General features: G+C 39.5%; 1 protein-coding gene and 1 long non-coding RNA gene across 7 annotated transcripts in view; one reads left to right on the top strand and one right to left on the bottom strand.

The window, feature by feature from the left end:
- SPTSSB (serine palmitoyltransferase small subunit B) overlaps window positions 1-24,017 on the top strand; it is a 29,205-nt gene extending 5,188 nt beyond the window's left edge. For 2 of the 5 annotated variants that reach the window (XM_072807949.1, XM_072807948.1), the window contains exons 2-4: window positions 7,665-7,762; window positions 16,949-17,073; window positions 22,457-24,017. In XM_072807949.1, the coding sequence (XP_072664050.1) occupies window positions 22,489-22,719 (231 nt within the window). In that variant the 5' untranslated portion in view covers window positions 7,665-7,762; window positions 16,949-17,073; window positions 22,457-22,488 and the 3' untranslated portion in view covers window positions 22,720-24,017. The remainder of the gene's footprint in view (window positions 1-7,664; window positions 7,763-16,948; window positions 17,074-22,456) is intronic. The other 3 variants (XM_072807952.1, XM_072807950.1, XM_072807951.1) reach the window with 2 other exon arrangements.
- LOC140622248 (uncharacterized) overlaps window positions 5,035-24,106 on the bottom strand; it is a 28,022-nt gene continuing 8,950 nt past the window's right edge. Inside the window, exon 4 of one of the 2 annotated variants that reach the window (XR_012021997.1) lies at window positions 5,035-6,061. This is a non-coding gene — a long non-coding RNA (uncharacterized lncRNA). Of the gene's footprint in view, window positions 6,062-21,072; window positions 21,314-24,106 lie in introns of those variants that run through there. The other variant, XR_012021996.1, reaches the window with a different exon arrangement.

Below are 24,106 nucleotides of genomic sequence, written 5' to 3'. Positions count from 1 at the left end.
TTTATATCACTGTGAGTAAACTAAAGACCATTGAATTATGTACTTTAAATGGGTGGATTATATCTCAATAAAGCTGGTTCTTAAGAATAAATTAGCCAAGATATTAAAAGAACAGACGGATTTAGAACTTGGAGTTCATGAATCCCCATACACCACCAGACCGATGGTTCACATGAAGCTTTTCCCCAAGGGCCACACTGAAATATATGAAATAATTAAGAGCGGCACAGGTGTCACACAGCTATGTGATTTGCTCGTGTTTACACGCCCACCCAGGCTTTCCTCTGTTGAGAAATGAATCAAATGTAGGGGCGTCTGGGTGGCTCAGTCAGTTGGGCGTCAGCCTCTTGATTTCGACTCACGTTATGATCTCAGGATCCAGCCCCAAGTCCAGCTCATGCTGGGTGTGGAGCCTGCTTAAAATTCTCTCTCTCCGTCTCCCTCTGCATGTGCACTTGCTCTCTCTCCTTCTCAAAAAAAAAAAAAAAAAAAGGAAAGAAGTCAAATGTCATTAATGTAGTCTTCTGGAGAACTGGCTTGTAAGTGCCTTATTATCTTTTAGGACTCACCAATTTACTATGTTAATTTAAGCTCAGTGAGGCCAGCTGTTCCTTTGACTTCTAGATAACTCTAGTCCTTTATCAGTTCTTCAGGTCAGTTGTTGAAAGAGGCCACAATAAGTGAAAGAAGGAGGCTACCTAAATCTCACCCAAAAGTGAAATTTGCCACTCAGATGAGCCCAGTTTCACTTACACTAGATCAGCCCCATATGTAGGAGTGTCAGGGGAAAGGAAGAGCTGGACTAGCCACTATGGTCCTCAGGGTACACTGATATGTCACGGCTGGAAAGCATCTCCTGTGATTATGACAGTCTCAAATACAGGAGAAGGTCTCCAATAATTAATATGCTCTTCTATTCATCTTTTGTGTTTTGTGTTCCCAAAAACTGCCAATCCTGTAGTAAGAACCAAGAATTGGAAGATAGTGCTTTGTCTAGAAATAAGAATATAAGATTAGTGAGTCTCTGAGTTTAATGGGGCTGGTAAGCAGCGCCTAAACTTGCTGCTAGAAATGGTCATGAGTGCACTGAGCCAAACCATACCCTTTGCTTTAGGGATTCAAGTAAGCCTGCCTGCATCAGGAAAACTCAGAATTTTCTCTGCTCATCAACACAGGCTTATCCTTCTATGTACATGTTTACAAGAGCTTACCATGCTGACGAACATGGGTTCCAGGTGGCTTTTGACCAGCAAGACTTTTGTAAAGTTCTCACTGTCCTATTTTATCCAATTAGAAGATTTATACAAAATAATGTTTAATGTCCAACCAGTTGATTATAAATTAAATACATGTAAAGAAAAGCTTGATCACAGTTATTATTTATTAATATTGCTTTGGTCAGGATTAATAATTCATTTATCCAAGAGATATTTATCGTGCAAGTATCCTGTGCCGGAACAACTCTACGCCCTGAATGAGTGATAAAATAAGCTCCCTTGAGGAGCTTAAACTCTAGGGGGACATCGACCATTTAAAGAATGATTGAAAAAAAAATTATTGTAATAAGTGAATTACAGTGTATGGTAGGAGATGAGGGCTCTAGAGAAAAATCAAGCAGGGAAGGGAATGAGGTACAGTTTTAAACTGTGGCACCAAGCGAGGAAGTAAAATTATGTAATTAGATAATGTGAAGATGGTGTGCAAACCTGGCCATGTGTCTCTGAGCTAGACCATGAGGAGTACTGGCCCCTTGGGAGTCGTGGTTTCCTCTACCCCTCAGCAGTATTTTGCTACCTCGGATTTGCTGCTGTTTTGCTAAGGAAAATATTAGCCTTGTGGAAGAGATAGCTTAATACCTGCTCCAAAGAACTATAACCCAAATAAAACACCACCTTATGATAACAAAAAGTCTTGTTGAGGGAAATCATTAGCCTGGAGTTTCGGTTTTCTTTTGCCCCTCTCTCTTGCTTCGCCCTGGATTCCTATAGTCTGCCAGAGGACTGTGTGGTAAATAATTAAGAACTGCTTTCCCAAAGTTAACATCTTTTTGAAGAGTGAGAGAGGAGGGGGGAGAGGTTGAGAGGAAGAAGACTTTCCAGGTCTTGGAAAGGAGAAGGGAGAACAGAGCAAGGAATCCCACAGAGCACTCGAAAAAGGGGGGGGGGGGAGCAGAGTCTCCACTTTTCCTGGACCGTCCCAGAACCTCTGTTCAAGGCACCTGTTTTAAGAGACACCTGAAGACACATTGTTCTAGTAAAATGCAATGGGGGTGGCAGCTTTCCTGGAATAGAGCTTTTAGAAAATGGCTTAAAAGGGAAAAGGGATTTGATTTTGTTTTTAAGATTTTATTTATTTATTTGACAGAGAGAGTGAGAGCATGAGAAGGGGGAGCAGCAGAGGGAGAGGGAGCAGCAGAGGGAGAGGGAGAAGCAGACTCCCCGCTGAGCAGGGGGGCCCAATGCGGGGCTCGATCCCAGGACCCTGGATCATGACCTGAGACGAAGGCAGGCGCTTAACCGATTGAGCCACCCAGGGACTTGGGGACTTGATTTTTTTTTAAGTCAAAAAAGATCATTTATTTCACACGCAGAGTAGAGAAGCATTTAAGCATGTTCAGAGTGAAGTTAGAAATAAGTCAAAAAAAAAAAAGAAATAAGCAAAAGACTCGCTGTTATAATGGGGTTACTATGGAGTATTAGAATTCTAATTGATTTATTCCACAGATATTAATTGAGCGCTCACTGTGTGCCAGGCACTGGGGGAACAGTAGAGAGGAAGGCCTTGCTTCAAAGACCTTCCTTTGTAGAGGTTACATTATATGCCTTTTGCTACAAAATAGTTGAAGCACACAGTGATGAGGGTGAGAACTTCTTGACCTGCCTGTCCTGACAGATGGGGTTAGAGTCTCCTTCCATGCCCCAGAGTACCCTATGCTTCCCTGTCATAGCCCTTACCACACTGTGTGGGGATGCTAGCATAACTGTCCTTTCTCCTCCCTAGAAAGTGGCTAGAGGCCAGTGAACATGTCAGTCTTATTCATAGTTTACATCTCTAGTACATTGTTTTAAAAGATGTATTTATTTGTGTGTGTGTGTGTGTGTGTGTGTGTGTGTGTAGCACAGGGTGGGGCAGAGGGAGGGAGAGAATCTCAAGCAGACTCCATGCTCAGCATGGAGTCCCACATGGGGCTCAATCTCACGAGGTGGACGCTTAACTGACTAAGCCACCCAGGTGCTCCTCTCTATACATGTTGGATGAATATTTGATTGGATGGATGGATGGGTGGATGGGTGGATGGACGGACGGACGGATGGACGGACGGATGGATGGGTAGATGAATGATTTGTTAGGTTAAGATCAAAGTTCTTTGCATAGATAGGCAGTCTGGCAGAGTGGTTAAGAGCTGTGTACCCTACATTAGTTGTGAGACTTTGGGTCAGCTTTTAAATTTCTCATATCAGGGGCGCCTGGGTGGCTTCATTGGTGGAGCGTCCAGCTCTTGATTTTGGCTCAGATCATGATCACGGGGTCCAGAGATCGAGCCCTGCCTTGGGCTCCACACTCAGTGGAGAGTCTACTTCTCTCCCTCCTACTCTGCCCTCCCCCTGCTCACATCCTCTCTCTCTCTCAAATAAATCAATCCTTAAAAAATAAAAATAAATAAATTTCCCATTGTCTCAGTTTCCTTATTTACAAAACAGTTATAGAAATAGTGCCTCCTGGGCAGCCCGGCTGGCTCAGCAGTTTAGCATCGCCTTCAGCCCAGGGCCTGATCCTAGAGACCCGGGATCAGGTCCCACACTGGGCTCCCTCCATGGAGCCTGCTTGTCCCTCTGCCTGTGTCTCTGCCTCTCTCTGTGTTACTCATGAATAAATAAATACAATCTTTAAAAAAAAAAAAAAAAGAAATAGTGCCTCCACTATAGTGTTAAATGAACTACATAAGGTAATACGTATAAAGCAGTTAGCAAAGTTCTGGGACATAAGTCATTCGATGAGTACTCTATGCTATTATTGCCCATACAGAATGGCAGTTATCTGGGGGACAATTTGCTATTCAAACATTGCATCCCTGCCCTTTCAGCTGCATTATAAGATCAAAGGGTGTCAATTAGGAATTCCTAGCTAACATTATCATTTTGAGTTCAAGATCTCAGAAAAGATTAAAAAGAGAATTTGGGAATTAATATAAGTAGGATATTGAGCAAGAAAATTAAACAGACTGGAAAAAGAAAGAAGTTCAGGATGGCATGTCCAAAGCAACTTTTCTGGAGCAGTAATAACCTCTTCTGCTGTCACACCCAGACCACCCCTTCAGAGAGCCAAAGTACCAGGACATCCCTCTTCTGGAACATGCTCGTGCCTCATAGAATGTCATGCCCCTTAGGTATTAATAAATGTTCACTGATGCGAAAGAAAGAAAAGTGAAAACGAATTTATTTGAAGTTGAGTCTTATCCAAACCTAAGAGTGTTCTAGTATCCTTTTCATTTCTCTTGCAAATTGAATAATCTTTTTGTGAGAGACCTTTGGTCAGAATTATCATAGCACCTCCTCACAGGTAGTTCCTTATTACCTTCTGAATGAGACCAGATGCCTACCTGTGACCAACCTATGGAAAAGATACTTTCTCTACTCCACAAGGGAGATCTTGGTCCTTAAATTTTTTATAAGATGTTTCATTGCCTAAAATTTTAAACGAAATTTTAAAAAATCAATTGGGCTGGCCTAGTTCTGGTTTTGATAGGCAGGAAAATCAGGTTATAATTTAGGACAAAGGAGTTGTTGCACAGGTTTCCTCCATTTAGTAGAAAACAAACATTTGAGGCAAACACAAGAGAGGTGATATGGTACCCCTGTGACCTTTGGAGTGGATTCTTTCTCCTAGACTCATGGAAATCACCATTTTACCCACTTACATCATATGTCTCTGAAGGATTCAGTAGAATCACCTGAAAGGAATCTCTTCTAAGAAGAAATAAAATGCATGTGGAAAATAAAAGGAACAAATAATAGTTGTGATAAAAGTTACTCTGAGCCCTTACTAAGACCAGGCACAGTTAAGAATCCTTTACCAATGTGCTGTGTCATCTTCACAGCAACACAGAAATAATCATCACTGTGTTACTGACAACATAACTGATGTTCCCAGAGGTTAAACAACATCCTGAATATCACAGAGTAGCCAGCTCCAGCTTGCCAATTTCAAAATCCACACTTTTATTACAACCAAAAGTAATAATAATAATGAAGCAAATCATTCTCCAGTGGGATATTGAATTCTGTTGTGGAAATAGGATCTCAGATTTGATGAAATCTTAGTAATTTCTTCTTAAAACCTTCCTGCTGACTGATAGCAACTCTGAGAAGGTGTGGTCCAGTCTCTGCTTGAACAGTTTCTCTAATGGAAATTTCACTACTTCAACCAGGCAATCATTTTCCCTTTATATAGCTCTTATTATTTAAAGTTTTTCCTGAGATTTGCCTCTGGAAACAATAAAACAATTCCAACCCTTCACTTGCGTGACTGCCTGTAACACCACTTAAAAACTTTCAGATCTTTTAAGACCTCCAAGGTACATTTCTCTCCTCAAATCTTCTCTTAACATTGCCCTTGAAAACCTTCCAGACTTTTCTCCTTCTAGCTTCCTTTGGATATACTTAACCTATTGGAGAAACTGCTTTAACAGCTGGAAGAAGGATGCTAATCAAAGCCAAGGGCTATAGCCCCCTTCTGTCGTCTGTGGTACAGTCTTCCTATAAATATATAAGAATACTGGCACTGTGGTCTGAATGTTTTCTTCCAAGACCATGTTGAATCTGAACCCCCAAAGTGATGGTATTAGGAGGTGGGGGGCCTTCAGGAGGTACATAGTTGATGAGGATGGAGCCTCTTCATGAATGAGATTAGTGTTCTAGAGGGGCTCCAGAGAGATCTCTTGCCCCTTCCACCATGTGAGGACACAGTAGAACATGCTGGCTGTTAACCAGGAAGAGGGCCTTCACCAGAATGATAGTGATGCTGGCTGGCATCTTGGTCTTGGACTTCTTAGTCTCCAGAACTATAAGAAATAAATTACTATTATTTATAAGTACCCAGTTTGTAGTATTCTGTTACAACAGCCCAAGTTGACTGAGACAATTAGATCACTTATTTATTTGTCCAACATTTCCCAACATTAATGGCTCATAATGAACTTGAAGTCAAATTAAGTTCTTTAGTCTTTTTTTTTTTTTTTTTTTTTTTTTTTTTACTAGAACTGATCATAGGCCACATTTTCCCCCATCTGACCCTTGAACAATTAACTTTTTGAATTGAAGAAGCAAGGCTTCAATTTAGGTAAAACTTCAATTTAGGTAAAACCCTTAAAGTTTTACCATACCTGGAACCCTGTAATCTGCTAAGTCTCTTATAACTCCACCCTATAACTTGGGCTTACCTGCAAATGTGATCATGCATAATTTCTATGACTTAATTCAGATGGACAAAAATGCTACGGTGGTCAGGACAGAATGCAGGCCTGTGAGCCTCACCACTAAAGACCCACTCCCCAACTTTACGATGCTTTACCAATTATGAAGCACTTTCGCAATCATTTCACTTGAATTCTTACAAGTACCCTGTAAATCAGATACTATTGTCATTCTATATGTGAGGACACGAATTCAGAAAGACTATCTGACTTGCCTAATGTGACACAGCTAATAAATGACAAAATAGGAAAAAGCCTTAGGGCTTCTGTTTCCAGTGCCTTTTCAAAAACAGATTTTTCATTTTTTCCCCCACCTTCCTACCTTGTTAGAAGTGAAAACCCTTCTCTCTGTAGCGTTCCAGCTGTTGTCTCTAAATCTCAGGTCGAATTTGTAGGTTTTCAGGATGGTTTGAAAGTAATCTAGGTAAGTTGGTGGGGACAGGTGAGTTGAGGACCCCTACTCCTCTGCCATCTTGCCCTGCCCCCCCAATTTTTCATATTTTTTTAAAGATTTTATTTATTTATTCATGAGAGACACACAGAGAGAGGCAGAGACACAAGCTGAGGGAGAAGCAGGCTCCCCATGAGGAGCCTGTTGTGGGACTCGATCCCAGGACCCTGGGATTACGACCTGAGCCAAAGGCAGATGCCGCTACGACCTGAGCCAAAGGCAGATGCCGCTCAACCACAGAGCCATTCAGATGTCCCCAAAACAGATTTTTAAATACAATGACTAGCGTAATATCCTTTTCCCTTTTCTCCCCTGCCATGGATATCAACAAAGACTAATTAAAATCAAAGAAATTTTTCTACAAACAAAATCTCACTTAAAACCCACTCTATAAAACAGATTAAAAGCTGGCTGTTCTAATAGAAATGAGGTGCAAGACTCTCAGCCTCCATCTCTGTCCCACTTGAGGCCTCCCCTCAACCCTACTGTAGATGGTAACTGGCACCTCATAGTCTTCCACGTACATTCAGAAGTCACTAGCCAATGGCATGTTTTCAAACTGTACCCTTCTCTGAAAACAATTTTAAAAATATGACTAACTTGTCATACCTTGTTTTCATAATATATTCTAGAATTTTGTGGGAGATATCCATTTAAGAGTTTTAATAATCTTTTACATGGAACAGATTTGTTTTAAAGTTTGAAGGCAACTTTGGGTTAATTCAAATCTTTATTTCACAGATGAAGAAACAGCAACCCAGAGAAGAGAAGTAACCCACCACAGGATCATTCCACAGAGGCACAAGGATAAGAACCCAGATCTGGACTCTCCTTGGCAGGTACATTCTTCTAATTATATCATAGAATCTCACTTTTAGAAATCTGACTCTTTTGATGGCAAGATGACATCTTTAACAACACGGAGCTTCTGGGTCTCACTTAAGCAACCAACAAACATTATACCCTTGATATTATAATGGCATTTAAGATGATATGAAGGAATAAAATGTGGCAATTACTTGAACCAGCGGTTCTTAGCTTACAGACATCACAGGCTCCTTTGAAGTGTGTGCAGAAAAATGTTTATGCACAATTTGCAAGCATCTCAAGAGGTTTATAGATGCAACCTACCACCAAGTGCTTGGCCTCCAGGTTAAGAAGCTCTGGCCAAGCCCAGTACAAGTGCCAGGGTCAGGACTGCATAGTGCCAGCTCCTTTCTTATTTATGGGTCTGCTGGTTAAAGGCTGCTTCTGTTTCAGCATCCTTCATCTTTTATTTAAATGGAGCAGCATCTTATCCTAGAAGACCTTTGATACAAGAGAGCACTAAATGTTTTAATAAGTATTTAATTAACCAGATGGGACATACTGAGAAATATGATAAAATGAAAACAGTTCTCTTTCAAAAACGTTAGCAGCGAAAGTGAGGTTGATCCGTGCTTTTAATAGGACATTCATTTTCTTTCTGTTTCTTTTATTTTGAAGAAAGTAAGAAAAAGTAAATAAAATGAAAAAAACCTAGAATACCACTAATTGCCTGACCACTTTGATGAACTCTGTGGTAAATGGGAAAAGGAGCAGGAGTGGGGACAAAAAGAAACAGACTTATCTTCCAAATTGATTGTTTCTTAATCCTTCTCTTTGTCACAATGTCTTAAGAGATTTATGGTTCTGAAATGGTTGGCAAAAATGTCTTCACTTCAAAATAGTTTGGGAAGCTCCAGTATTACATTGAAGTTACTGATAATGAGGCCTGAATTTTACGGATTCAAAAACATGCATTGGATACTTAGCGTTTGTAAGCACCGTCATGGGAGGCAAGTATGGCAGTGATAGAAAGATCACCTGGAGTGAGAATCCTGGGGCTGAGTCCCCGTGTTGTTTCGTCTTTGGCTTTTGCCAATGGGCGAGGTACAAAAAGTTAATGAACTTCAGTTTTCTCATCTTTAAAATGAAGTGATATTTTTTTATCTCCTTTAGGACAGCCACAGCAGAATTGAATAAACATACTAAAGAAGAATATCTCTAAAAGGGCCTCTAATTGAATAAAGTTCAGATGCCTTGTCTTAAAGATGAGATCATTCTGAAAAAAAAAAAAATGAGCTCATTCTGTTAACCTATACCTGGTATTCATAGCTCAGGCTACGATTAGTAGTATTGATAGAGTGTGCAGCGTGTAGTCACGTAGTGTGTAAAACAGTGTATAGTAACCATAACAGTTAATATCATTTAGCTCTTCCTATGTATTATTGCAAATACCTTACACATTTTAATCTTTCCAGAAATCTTATGAATGAAGTTCTGTTATGCCTAATTCCCATTTGAGGAAACTGAGTCAGGTGGTTGAGTAACTTAGCCAGGGCCAAACCCAGACCTGATCCAGGGCCAGAGCTCATCACTACTCAGCACACACACCACCTCTTGGGAAGATTCTCACCCAGCTCCCCATGTGCTTAATGTTATTTCTGTTGCCTAAAGAGACTTCCACATTATAAAATTCTAGTGTTTTTAGAGATCTGAATTTGTTTCCTAGGGCTGGTATAACAAAGCGCTACAACATTGGTGGCTTAGAACAAGAGAAATGTATGCTCTGATAGCTCTGGAGGCTGGAAGTCTGAAATTGACGTTAGCAGGACCACGCTCCCTCCAAAGTTTTAGGAGAAACTTTTCTTCTGCACCTCCCTTGCCAGGATTCATAACTTAATTATAGCTACAAAGACTTTTCCCACATAAGGTCAAATTCACAAGTTCCAAGATGTGGACATATCTCTTTGGGATCCACCGTTCACCCTATTACGATATCTTTTTTTTTTTAAAGATTTTATTTATTTATTCATGAGAGATAGAGTGAGAGAGAGGCAGAGACACAGGCAGAGGGAGAAGCAGGCTCCATGCAGGGCGCCTGACATGGGACTCCATCCCAGGTCCCCAGGATCATACCCTGGGCTGAAGGCGGTGCTAAACCGCAAAGCCACCCAGGCTGCCCCCTATTACGATATCTTAATTGAAAAACACTATGTCTTGGGAGATTCCCTCTGGTATTCTTTTTCTTTTTCTTTTTTTTTTTTAATTTTATTTATTTATTTATTTATGAGGGACACAGAGAGCTAGGCAGAGACATAGGCAGAGGGAGAAGCAGGTGCCCTGCAGGGAGCCTGATGCGGGACTGAATCCTGGGATCACACCCTGAGCCTAAGACAGATGCTCAACCACTGAGCCACCCAGGTGCCCCTCCCTCTGGTATTCTTGACCAACAAACCCACATTTATTCAAAGACGGAAAAGAACATTTTATCTCACCCAATTTAGGCCTATAGTTAAATTGGTTATAAAATCTGCTGGCTGATTAAGAAATGACAAATACCCACCATTTGCTTCAACATGGATGGAACTGGAGGGTATTATGCTGAGTGAAATAAGTCTATTGGAAAAGGACAAACATTATATGGTCTCATTCATTTGGGGAATATAAAAATTAGTGAAAGGGAATAAAGGGAAAGAAGAGAAAATGAGTGAAAATATCAGTGAGGGTGACAAAACATGAGAGACACCTAACTGGGAAATGAACAAGGGGTGGTAGAAAGGGAGATGGGTGGGGAGTGGGGGTGACTGGGTGATGGGCACTGAGGGGGGCACTTGGCGGGATGAGCACTGGGTGTTATGCTATATGTTGGCAAATTGAACTCCAATAAAAAAATTAAAAATAAATTAATTAATTAAATCTGCTGGCTGAAAATATTTTTCTTAATATACCCAGTTGCCACTAGCCTTCTCACATTTACCTGGAACTCAACAAAGTTCTTAGGAAACAAACAAGTGCTACCCACTTAAAAGAAGTTTGAGTTCCAGGTAAATGTGAGAAGGCTAGTGGCAACTGGGTATATTAAGAAAAATATTTTCAGCCAGCAGATTTAATTAATTAATTTATTTATTTATTTTTAATTTTTTTATTGGAGTTCAATTTGCCTGGAGCTCAGCACTTGTCCACTTTTCACTCGAATCATGCAAGGTAGCCATGAACTTGGGAGCAGGTGAAAGAGAATGAAGCCGGCAATACTATATCTACACTGTTCTTGCCAGGAAAACGAGAAATCCACTTGGCTAAATTGTCAATGAGACTTTTTTCTTTTAGTCTATCATTTAAGTAACCCAATTTTAAGTACAAGATCATAAGATTTAGAGTAATTTAATTGCCCAAAAGCAGCAGCATGTTTTGACATATCTCTGTTAACACCTGCCTTTCTTTTTCCCCTTCTTCCTTTGCCCCATCTATTCCCTTCCCCAGAAACTAGCTGACCTAGAATGCCAACCAACCCAGTAGGGAAATGCCCCCTGACCTGTGGGTTAGCAGAGAAAACACCTCAACAATGCTTTATCTCCATGACCCTCGGAGTCAGCCTACATTTCTACTCATTTGCCTAAAAGCAGTAATAACTGAGATACAGAGCAGTTCAGTTGAAGGCAGTGAAAAAGCAAAGACTATATTGCTACTGTCACAAAAATCATGCCTATAGGAGTTCAGTGTTGCTGGTCACCAAAATAAGAAAAACACTGAACTCATCACCAGAAGCATTCCAAACAGTGTAATAAGAAGTAAACAATAAACCAGAAGAATGAGAAAGAGGAGGAAGGATAGAAAAATAAACAAAAACAAAAAAAAAGTTTTATAAGCAAATATTCAATGTTATCAAAAAAATAAATTTGCAAATAAAACCACTGTTAGTACATACTGTTGGATATGTCAGTTGACCAGCTGCCTATCAAACAGATTTCCATCGACAGAATTCTAGGAGCAGGTGCTCAGCAGGTATGATTGTGACAAGTCGGTGTTGCAGTAACTCACCTTTTTTGGCATCAAATTGTTCTTGGAAATAAGTTTCCTGTTTCTAAAGACACATCAAATATACTGATGATAGAGATGAGATAAAGGCTTAATTTTTCATGGTCAGACTTGCAGCTCCTAAGAGAACTGAGTCCTTAGAAAGAAACAGTAAGCACATAGTTCCTTTACCAAATCGTGGGTTTGAGGGCCACGAACTGGGGAAGAAAAGACAAAGGTAGGACTGTTAGGATGTGCATGGAACACAGTTGCCTAGAAAGGGCTTTGTAATGACAGTAGAAAACTTTTGGCCAATTTAACTGCCTTTCCACTCTTACTTCTTGTTAAGTGCTCTGGATCCTGGGGTTTTAGAAGCCCCATATTTCACATCCTTGAATAAGCATATCATGGAATTTACAATTCCCACAAGTACTGAATTTCACTGAAGCCAAGAATACACAGTAACATGTCATCCCTCCTCTCAGAAGGCTCTTTATAGTTTGGCAGTCTCCGATTTTCCTACTATATCCTAAAAGTCGAGAAGAAGGGAACTCCACTGGGATCTCAGAATTATTATTTGAAGACTTTTAGGGTTATTCATTTACTCAGCTTTGGATGGTACATCTATGTGATTTTGCTCAGCTAGTCATGGAGAATCTTAATAACTTTTAATGCCAAAAATATGTATTGTTCAGACTTTTTTTTAAGATATTACTTATTGATTTGACAGAGAGAGCGCAAGCATAAATGTGGGGGAGGGCCAAGGGAGAGGGAGAAGCAGACTCTCCACTGAGCAGGGAGCCTGACACAGGGCTGGATCCCAGGACCCCGGGATCATGACCTGAGCCAAAGGCAGATGTTGAACTGACTGAGCCACCCAGGTGCCCCTGTTCAGATTATTTATAATGTTTAGAGGCACTCATTGACATTTAAAAATTTTAATTGTGGTAAGATAAACTGGATGTAACATAAAAATTTACTATCTTAACCATTTTTAAATGTACAGTTCAGAAGTGTCAGGTATATTCACATTGCTGTGCAACCAGTTTCTGGAATGTTTTCATCATGCAAAACTAAAACTCCATACCCATTGAACAACAACTCCCAACTTGCCCCTTCTTCTAGCTCCTGGTAAGACCACCTTTCTACTTTTTTCTCTAGGAGTTTAACGACTCTAGATATCTCCTGTAAGTGAAGTCAACAGCATTTGTCTTTTTGTGACTGGCCTATTTCATTTGTCATAATGTCCTCAGGTTTCATCCACATTGTAGCAGGTGTCAGAACTTCCTTCCTTTTCAGGGATGAATAACATTCCTTTATGGGTATAAACTACACTTTATTCCACCATTCATTCACCTGCCAGTGGACATCTGAGTTCCTTCCACCTTTTGGCTCCTGTGAATGATGCTGGGTTAACATGTGTGTACATTCACTGATTTTTTAAAAAATTATTTGTAATGACTTTAAAGCCATGGTTAGTGCTGCAACTCTGTTTACATTTTTACCTCTAAACATAGCTGGCAGACCCTGGGAATAGTATCTTCAGAAGGAAAAGACTACCTAGGAGCTATACTCTTTCCTTCATTATAGGATAATAGGGTTTTTTTCTTTAATAAAAATAGTAATGAAGAGGTTCATCCTAAGAAATGACATTCTAGTTAAAGCTTGGCTCAGAAGCCCTACTCTCTACTCCAGTTTTGGCAGAAATAAACAGGGGTACTTGTTCTTTTTCTGTAGGAGTAAATGAAAGACACCAGGAACGACACAAGATATATCATCCCACTTGTTGCAAATGTCTCTTCCTATTCATAAACCTATTCAACATTAATGTACTTACTGCTTTTTTTTTTGGTTTCAAAATATTTATCTTCTTTTTGATGACACAACATAGAGACTGATCCAATGTGAACTTAGTATTTCTTAAACTATTATGAAATTTTCTTTTAAAGTCAAGTTCCAAATTTTCTTTCCCAGACAGAAGTCCTTAATTCATAAACCCCTCTGGAATCTGTCAGAAAATCCCAAACAACAGCAGTTCCTTTGAAATTACACTTATTGAACACATGCCATGTTGCCCAGTGGTCTTAGTTGATGATGGGACTAGAAATACATGGTTTCTATTGTTCAGCTTTTGTTAGTGTCAGTGAAAATTGGAGACAATTTAAGGTTGGTTCAGACAGTCACAAAAACACTGCTCTTGCCTCTAATTCAAACCAATACTGTACCCACAACAACCTGGTTAAATTCTTGGTGAGACTTTTTCCTTTTAGTATTATTTATTTCAGGAACTCACCTCAAGTAAAAGATTAGAAAACTTAGTGTAACCTAATTGCCCAAAGCAGTAATATGCTTTGATTTAACAATGGTTTGTTTCTTCCTCTCCAAGGAACCTAGAATTGTTGAGATCTGTCACTTGTGGTCTGATTTCTAATATCAACCCTGGTATCAGCATGAGGAATTGGTTGCCAAAGGATGGCTGGAGAGGATTCTAAGATGGAAAGGAAATTCATAGGAAAATGTTAAGCAAGCATGAAACTTTCTGTGAGGCACAGAAAACATTGGCATCATCCACGGAAAACTTAGAGCTGGATATCTGGAAGATATCTGGAAAGTGGGAGGCCAATAAACTGCTACTATGCCTGATTCTTACATAGACACAATATGAGATTTTGCCACTGATCATAGGAACTTTGTATCTTTTGTGAATCAAATTGTGTTCACATAAAGCAGCAGCTTGCAATTAGGTCCCCAAGACAAGAACTATTACATAAAGTTGTGCAGGGCACAGCCCACACAATGGTATGTGGTAGCCCTGCCTAAGACTCATTTGAAAATGTGCTCAGAGACTGCAGTGCCTTTCAGGTAGTGGTTTGTGGTAATCGCTATGTACATGTGTTGTTTTATTTTTTCAAAAATATTACCAGGCGATTCAACTAGCAAACCCAAATAAGGGTTGAGGTTTTTTGGTTTCTTTTTCTATAAAATATACATAGCACTCCGTTATAGGTAACCATTGCTTCACAAAGGCTCTTTGGCTCTGTAACTTAGGAAAATCTTGCAGATAGTTTAAAGTTGTACCAATCCACAAGATACAACATTACTATGACCATGACTATGACTTCTAAAGAGCTCAAACCTATCCCTACATTCCCCACCACATCGCCGAGACAGGCTTAGAGGCAATTAAGAATTATTTTCATTTTATATAGACAGGCTGTGACCCAGAAAATTTTGGAACTTGTTTAAGGACATGAAGTAAAAATGAATGAATGAATGTGTGAATAGAAAAGAGTAAAGCTATAATAGAATTCAGGTCTCCAGATGTTCCCATCCTGAGATTTTTCTCTATTAGAACAATTTTTTCTACCTGCTAATCTTATATTATTACTCACCTAGAGTAAGCGCTTGTAAAAGCCATTTTAATGGGCTTTAAAATCACTTCACAAGTGTTTTTTTTTTTATTATTCCCCACAGAGTCCATGAACTTTTAACAGTATGAGAAGAAGAAGAAAAAGCATTGGTTGCATTGAAAAAAATTTAGTACCAACCTCTTTCCTTCCTATAAAAAGACAGATTGTACTGAATTTGCAAAAACAATCTGCCTAAAACTCATTGCCTGAAAGCAGACAATGAGAATTCATAAGTACCTTTTATGTACCCCACATTGTGCTGTGGAAATATTATATAAGTACAAGTGTCATTGTGGTCCCTGTCCTCATACCATTTACAATTCAGTCAGCTGGCCAGCCAGCCAACCAGCTCACCAGCCAGCATACAAGTATCCCACATTCCAGGCACTGGGGGAAAGAGATGACTGGGCGTATCCCCAGTCCCCAAAGACCTCATAGTCTACTACAGAAACAGACTGTACATGAGAAATTATAATATAAGTGTTGAAACGTTGCTCCAATTATGACACACAAAAGAAAGCAATATATTTTCCTCAGGAAGGGTAGTTTCCTGAGAATATTTCATAGAAGAGAGGATATAGAAGCTAGGTCTCAAAAGTAAACAGGATTTTATCCAGAAGAGAAAGGGCACACGAACATTTCTAAGAAAAGAAAAAAAAAAAAAAAAAAAAAAGATGAACAAAAGCATGGGAGCTTAAGAGTGAATGGAATTCAGCAGGAGAGTTCAGAGATGCTTCTAGAGAAGTAGAAAAATCATACCGTGAAGGGCCTTACAGGAATATTCCATATCATAGGAAATGGAGAGCCACTGAAGGGTTTCAAGCAGAGAAATTAATCTGTGATTTTAGAAAGTTAATTCCAGCATCAGAATAGAAGGTTGTAAGATGAATAGGGATACATTGGTAGGATATTTCATTAGTCCAATAAGACATGGAGAGAATCCACAGCATTGCCCAATAAAATTTGCTGCAGTGAAATCTTCTATATCCATGCTGTCCAATATGGTAACCGTGAGCTACATGTGGCTACTGAGCACTAAATATTTAAGCTGCCCCATGTGACTAGTGGCTGCCGTAGTGGATAGTGCAGAGGCATCTTAGAGAAGCTGGCACTTGAGTTAAGCCCTAAAGGAGGGTGTTTCCAACTGCAGGTTTAAATTGCTGTAGCTCACGATTGGGATATTTTTTAATGACCTAAGAGAATAGCATAGAATGGAGTAGAATTAAATCAAATCAAATAGAACTTTTTTTGTTCTATTTGAGTAGCATGCACCTTAGAGTAATGCTGTGAGGGATATTTCTTGCAGTTATAGAGCTGTGTGTGTGTGAGAGAGAGAGAGAGAGAGTGTGTGTGTGTGTGTGTGTACTGTGGATCACAATGTAAAATGTGCTTTTCCTCTCTAGTCTGTTTAAAAATGTTTGAAAGCCATTCCTTTATGAAAGGGTATTATTTAACTGTGTTCAGCGTTATTAGCAAGACATCCCCAGAAGAGCAGAGTTTTGTTCACTGGAGTTTAGAATAGGACTAACTCTGGATTTTCAAGACTTTCCTAATTACTATTTTGCCTTCAAAAAATTAATAGCCTTTATTGTTTGGAACAGCTTTAGGCTTACAGAAAACTTGAGAGGATAGTACAGAGTTTCCACATGCCCTGCACCCAGTTTCCCCTATGAAGATCTTACTTTAGTATGACACGTGTCACAATTAATGAACCAATGCTGATATGCTATTGAGTAAAGGCAATACTTGACTCATATTTCCTTAGCTTTCACCTAATAGCCTTCTTTTCTGTTCCAGGACTCCATCCAGGATAACACATTACATCTAGTTGTCATGTTTCCATAGGCTCCTTTGAGCTGTGACGGTTTTTCACACTTTGCTTGCTTCTGATGACCTTGAGAGTTTCAAGGAGTATTGATCAGGTATTTTGCAGGATGCTACTCTGTTGGAATTTTGTCTGATGTTTTTTTCTCATGATTACCCTGAGGCTGGGGGTTATTTGGGGGAAGACCACAGAGGTAAAGTGCCATCTTCATGCCATGATACCATGGATAGATACCATCAACATCATTTATCACTATTGATCTTGGCCTTGGTCCACTGGCTGAGGTAGTGCTAATCAGTCTTCTCCACAGTCAATTTACTTTTGTAACCCCCTTGTCAAATAGTACCCTTTGAGAGGAAATCACTCTGCTCCTTTTAAAAATGAATTACTTAATTAAAGGGAAGCTTAAACCTGAGTAAATCATATTGAGTTCTTTCCAAAGAAAGCTGCTTCCGAGTACAGACACAGTCTCTTTTTAGATACAGCATCTATCTCTGCAGCAGGCAGGACACTTTCTTCACATCTCAGATTTTTCAGGTTCCAAATATGAAGCACTCTCTCTCTCTCTCTCTCTCTCTCTCTCTCTCTCTCTCACACACACACACACACACACACAAAAGCTGAGTGATTGACGCAAAGTTCCAAAATAAGTAGGAAAGGAATTAACCCAAAATCAATTTCAGATCCTTCTGACTTTTCTTCTCAGCCCCAGATTCTGACGTTTTAGAAATAAATTTAACCTAAAATGTGTTAGGATTTTTATTCCCCCACGAGAGAAGATTCATTTTTAGCTAATGTTTGGAAAGGGAGATCCCACACTGAGAAAATCTGGTAATTTGGAGTACCTTCTTTAGGTGGAAGAGGGCTGCAGGATCAGGCCTCTGCATTATCTGCAAGGTCAATTCCAGCCTGCCAAAACCACCTGATGCTTTCCCCTCCTTGCAGTTGCCTAACCCCCGCCACTCCGGTTCCCGTGGACAGAAAACAACAACACAGAACTTCCTGAGCAAGCCCAGCCTCTCCTTTCGTTCCTTCCCTGCACGTTTCCCGTACAATGCTCTCATTTCATGACTCATACACGTGGGTTCATGGGAACACGTGGGGTTTTCTTATTGCTCTATTTATTCTTTCTTGTCCATACAGGCCAGAACAAAGCCCTGCCCCTGAGTAATGTGGGTCATAAGTCCCAGGTCCTCTCCATTCATTCTGGGAGAAGAGGTGTAACTTCATCTCCTTCCTCACTGTACACAAATCTAGTGAGAGGAAAAAAATCATCACCTGTTGATAAAAGGGCAATGACATTTAGAAATAGAGGGCTGGGTGGTTCAGTGGTTGGGCATCGGCCTTTGGCCCAAGTCGTGATCCTGGGGTCCTGGGATTGAGTCCTGCATCAGGGTCCCTGCAGGGAGCCTGCTTCTCCCTCTGCCTATGTCTCTGCCTCTCTCTGTATGTCTCTCATGAATCCATAAATAAAATATTTTTTAAAAAGAAATAAAAATTAGTCACTTACTCCTTCATCAATTAAAGATAACTTTTTAGGGGACTCCCAGGTCCTTACTGTTTTCCACCACCCATTCATTTACTGGTTCCTTTAGGATTCAGTCTCTTCCTGTGGTTCCCAGGACTCTAATGTTCCTTTTTCCTCTTCCACCCCTAAACTGGGTAAAACTCTGCTTTACCAAGTTGGGTGAAGATATTTTTCAGAATTTCTTTAATAATAGAAGAGTTTATTATTTTGACATCTTAGCATGGTTTTACCCATTAGTACGTCGCTAAGAACCTTAATTTTTGCCGGTTCCCAGAAACATTTATAATAAATAGGTATTCAGATTCTCACTTGGTCAGAGGAGCATCTGAGCTGTGGGAATTCAGGAAAGAGTCTTGAGTAAGGGAAGAGTAGATTCTGGGGAAACAGAGGGTAGGGCTGAGCTCTTTCAGATATCCTACACACCTGATTCCACTGTCCTTGCTCAACTTTAAGTCTTCTAAGATCACAGAGACCTTCACTGGAATTTTCATCCATCTAATGTCAGTTCTCAAGATACAGGATGTTCCCTGCTTGGTCTAGTCACTTGGATTCAGTTGGACAGACCAATTTCAATGTCAACCAATTTAATATCAATTTGACGTCAGCCGCATAGACTTGGTCCTTTGCTTTAAAATGAGTGATTTGGTCCAGGGGATCTCTACAGTCCATCCAGTCATTAACATTCTAAATTTCACCTTAGCCACCTAATACATGTGGTAAATATTACCTCTAATGTATATCAGTGGAATGTACTCAGCTGAATTATAATCCTCAGGGGCAATGATGACTGTTTCTGTCACCATGGCATCTCCAGTTCCTAGTGCAAATACCAGCATGACAATCATTATTTTCAGTAAATAAAAGGGAAGGAGGGAGGGAAGGAGACTAGGCTTTCTCCAGTTAGATTCTGTCTTCCTATCTATGTGCTTCCTCCCTATGCAAATCTTTTGAACTGATCCTTTACTTGCATTTCTGCTAATCCTTCCAGCAACCTTAAAACAGTAGGGATTATTATCTCCATTTTACAGGTGAGGAAATTGAGGCCCAGAACAATTAAGTAACTGGGCCAACATCTTACAGCCAGTCTGTTGAGTAGTCAGGACTTGAACCAACATTTATCTTTATTCCCAAACCCATACTCTGCATTATGCAAAGCACTTTCCAAACTATAAGTGATTCTCTGAAAATATAAATTGTTTTGCTATTAGTATTAGAGAGACTCTCTTAAATCAAATCCATTAGGCACCTTAGCGTATGGTCCCACACTGGTCCTCATGTTTTTAAAACAATGGCCCAGAGAAAGCCTTTCCTTGGGCTTCACAGTCCATTCCTCCAGGTAACACTTCGACCCTTTGCTTCACCCCCTACTTCTTACCTGGAGTTTCAATTGCTTCATGTTCCATGGGGGCTCCTGGCCCTCCCATTCACCCAGTGGTGTACCCATCACTCAGCTTCAGCGGTCATCCTATCTGCTGAAGCAATCCCACCCCTGAAAGCACAGCCTCCTTAAAGATGTAGGAAAGTTTTAAAAATCATCAAGCTTAGAGGGAATTTTTTTTTAAAGGCAACAGACTACTGCCTCCCTCATTACCAAATATGGAAATCATCTTACAAAAGCAAGTAACTGAGAACAAGGAGATTTGTTGTGTGCTTGAGTAAAGTTACCATTTCAAGTCCTTTGTTTAGCTTTGCCAGGATAGGGCATTAGGTCTTTAAGGAAGTGGGCAGCCTAATTGCACATTTCATTGTGAGAAATGAAGACTTTAAGATGTTTGCTGTCATCCAGGTCTAAGTTACCTGTGGGTAATTCATTTCATGGCATTTCTGCCATCCTATCTCCTCAAATTCAGCCTTTTCTCCTACTTTCCTCCTTAGGACCTTCCTGCATCCTTTCCCCAGGTATTGCTCATTCCTGACCCCTCATCCACTGTGTGTTTGTTACTTGGCCCAGTGTGCTGCCTATAAGAGCACCTCCTGTCGACAATGCCAACAAGACAATGCCGGCAGTTTCGGGGACAGATTCCTTCTGAAGCCATTGCTGTTCAGAAGAAATCACACAGTAGTACTCAAAATGCATTTGTTAATGAATGAGTGAATTCTTCTACCCACATTACTCATCTTAAAGAGTGTTTTTTGTGTTTTTTTCTTTTTTTTAATTTTGGATGTAGTCCCAAAGGAAATTTTAAAATGGGCTCAAAAGGAAGTAGAAATATATTACCTAAGCAAATCTAGAACCTAAATATAGTATTATTCTAACAATAGACTGCAGCAGATGGTTTACCAATAATAACCAACTCTCTCTTCTCACCTTTTCTTTTTTTTAATGTTTTATAAAATTTTATCCCACTTTATTCTGCAAAAATGCACGTAGATTCTAGAACATACTATAATTCTATTTTCTTTTTTTTTTTCAACTGCATCAGTAATTTTTTTAAACTATGGTTGACATATAATGTTATATTAGTTTCAGGTGTACAATGCAGTAATTCAACACACTCACCGGCGCTCAGAAGTGTAGTCACCATACAAAGTTATTAGTTATTATTGACTATATTTCTTATACTGTACTTTTCATCCCTGTGACTAATTTATATAGTTACCTTGCTACCTAAGAAACAGTTAATAAACCATATTTAAAAGCGCTTGTCATCAATAAGGGAAAAAAGAATCAAAGTGAGGGGAGAAATCAATGGCTTTTATTGACTGTTGGACTTCAGGAGACTGATGTGAGATGTGACAGTACCAGCACTTTTACGAGTCCGAGCTGGCTACTGAGAGTGCTGGGAAGTGACACCAGGGGCCGGGAAAACTGGCAAGGAAAGAAAAACTTTTAAAAATCTTGATTCTTTAAATTGTTAGCAGTATCCAACCGAAGTCTTACCAAGCATCCACTGGCTGGTATAACGCATGTTGGTGTGCTTCAGATCTATTGTCTGTTTGATTGATTGCTTTTTACAGTTGAAAACAGTGACCATTGACCATCTCATGGTTTCTGTGGCTTAGGAATCTGGGCACTCCCATGATTGGACAGACCAAGTGTGCTTCTTTCTCCACTAGCAAAAAGTGCAGTGATACATACACAATATTGCTGCCCAGAGAAGCTCATTAGAGACTCAGCACCAGGGTTTTTATCGGGGCTGGTTCTGTGGACACTCTTTGCCTGACAATTGCCAAAATTTCAGACTTCCAGAATAAAGTAGGTGTTCACCATAAATTACGGTGTTTGCACAGTTTAGGCATCGTGAATCATCCTTAACCATCAGGGAATAGAGAGAACATTCCAAAAGCCAAGTTCCCAGATGCCAGCCAAGGGCCAAAAACTTGCAAGCAGACCTTTCTAAAAATAGCAGCCTCAGGCTTGCTATATCAACTCTTCTCTGTACATTGTTCTTTAAATCTTTCAGAATACATGTTGTAGGAAATAGAATATTCACACTCCTCACTCTTTGTATACATGGCTAAGGAAAATGTGGTTATCCTTCATTTTTAGATATTTTCACTAGACTAGCAATTATCATTTTTAGATAAATGTTACTATTATTTCTTTTTAAGATTTTATTTATTTATTCATGAGAGGCAGAGAGAGAGGCAGAGACACAGGCAGAGGGAGAAGCAGGCTCCTGCTTCTCAGGAGTAAGCAGAAGAAGCACAATGCAGGACCTGATCCCAGGACCCCAGGGTCATGACCTGAGCCAAAGGCAGATGCTCAAGCGCTGAGCCACCCAGGTACCCCAAATATTACTGTTATTAATAATATGGTTGCCCTTAATCCTAGTAGTAATTCTTATTCATAGTGACAATGTTATGAATTCCTATGATTAATATACTGTGAATTATTTCTACGTAGGAATCCTAAAAGTGATCCATCCAATGATCATTAACATTCTGAGATCATGAAAATCTAAGGAGATTCTGTGTTCGGCTCCTTATTTTTCTTCTAATCTGTTAACAGGACAGACTTATTGCAGCTTGAAGGAGCCAACCATGGATTTCAAGCGTGTGAAGGACTATTTCTCCTGGCTCTACTATCAATACCAAATCATCAGCTGCTGTGCCGTGTTGGAGCCCTGGGAACAATCCATGTTCAATACCATCTTACTAACTATTTTCGCTATGGTGGTATACACCGCCTATGTTTTTATCCCAATCCACATTCGTCTGGCTTGGGAATTTTTCTCCAAAATATGTGGCTATCACAGTACAATTTCTAATTGATCTTGTTTGCATTCTGTGACTCGGCATTGCCTATGTATATGTTGCTTATGACTTACAATTTACGTGAATACTGATCTGAAAAGCTCTCTTCTCTATGCACTCTTATATCTTGCCTGAAACGTGGGATAGAGGTCTCTTTAGGTTCTTTTATACATGCTACATTGTGCATCAGTCCATACATACAAACACTTTACCTCACATACCAACCATATTCTCTCAACTTAGACTTTAGATTTTGTTTTTAATCAAGAAACTTCATATAAAATTTTTCTGAAAGGTAGGCTTATAAGAGACCTACCAGAATCATATTTAAAATGTTCCCTTGATACCTATTCTGTACTAAAGGGTATATTTTTTAAAAGAAATTGTTCATAAGCTCCTGTCAAAAGTATCCTATCCTTGTTTACAACATATAAAAAGATGTGAATAAATTATATGGGCCCCCTAAAGTCTTATTTTCTAGTAAACTGCTGATACCTAAAATTCTTTTACTTCAAGTGCAAAAGAATAGGCTGGAGGCAATTATCTCTTTTCAGACATGGTTCATGAATTATTTCAAATGCCTCTAAAAGTCTGGCTTTATAACAGTTTAAAATCAACAATGTTGATTTTAGATAACCCAGTAAGTATTATAATACAAAAAATATTAAGTGTAAGGAACAAAAAATATAATCAAAGTAAATTCAGATATTGTGACTTGCAATGCTGCCTTGCCTTGCATGATGCTGGGGGGTGGAGGGAAGAGAAAAGAAATTGCTTTCTTTCTGTGGTTTCACTCAGTGGAGCTGGGGTGGGGGGGGGGGGAGCACGTATTAGGCTACAGGAAGAAAAGCTAATAAATAGGCTGGAAGTAATACTCTACCAGCAGGAACTCGACAGCTCCAGTTAAACGCTTTGATATAGTGGCTCCTTTGCAGAGCAAAAACAAGATTTATTAAATTTCCTTCAAAGTGTTTATCTTAAAACAAATACAAGTTTTTAATTGTACTGCTGAATCAAATGTGAATGCCAAAGACCAAACCTTACAGTTTGTCTTCCCTTTCAATAAATATTAAGGTTCATAATTCTAGAAGGTAAAATGTAAATAGTTTTTGGATAATATTTGCACCCATGTTTGTGTTATGGGGAAAAAATTTCCAAGGAAAGCTAGAGAGAAAGATGTTTGGCATGCCAAATTAACATGCATGTTTCTTAACACAACAAACGTGTTTTGAAGACAAACCAGATCTGAACATGTACTTGTTGATTTTTGCAAAATAAAATTAGGTTTAATTTTGTAAATAAAATATTCACCTCTAGATTTGGTTTTTCATACTGCACTAAATATCTAGGTGCTTACATCCACATCTGTCTCCAAACTTATCTTTTTCTTACTAATCCAATGTGG

The sequence above is a fragment of the Canis lupus genome, chromosome 31 (genome assembly GCF_048164855.1).
Source record: "Canis lupus baileyi chromosome 31, mCanLup2.hap1, whole genome shotgun sequence".
Classification (NCBI taxonomy): domain Eukaryota; kingdom Metazoa; phylum Chordata; class Mammalia; order Carnivora; family Canidae; genus Canis; species Canis lupus.
This window is presented reverse-complemented; position numbering and strand designations above follow the sequence as displayed.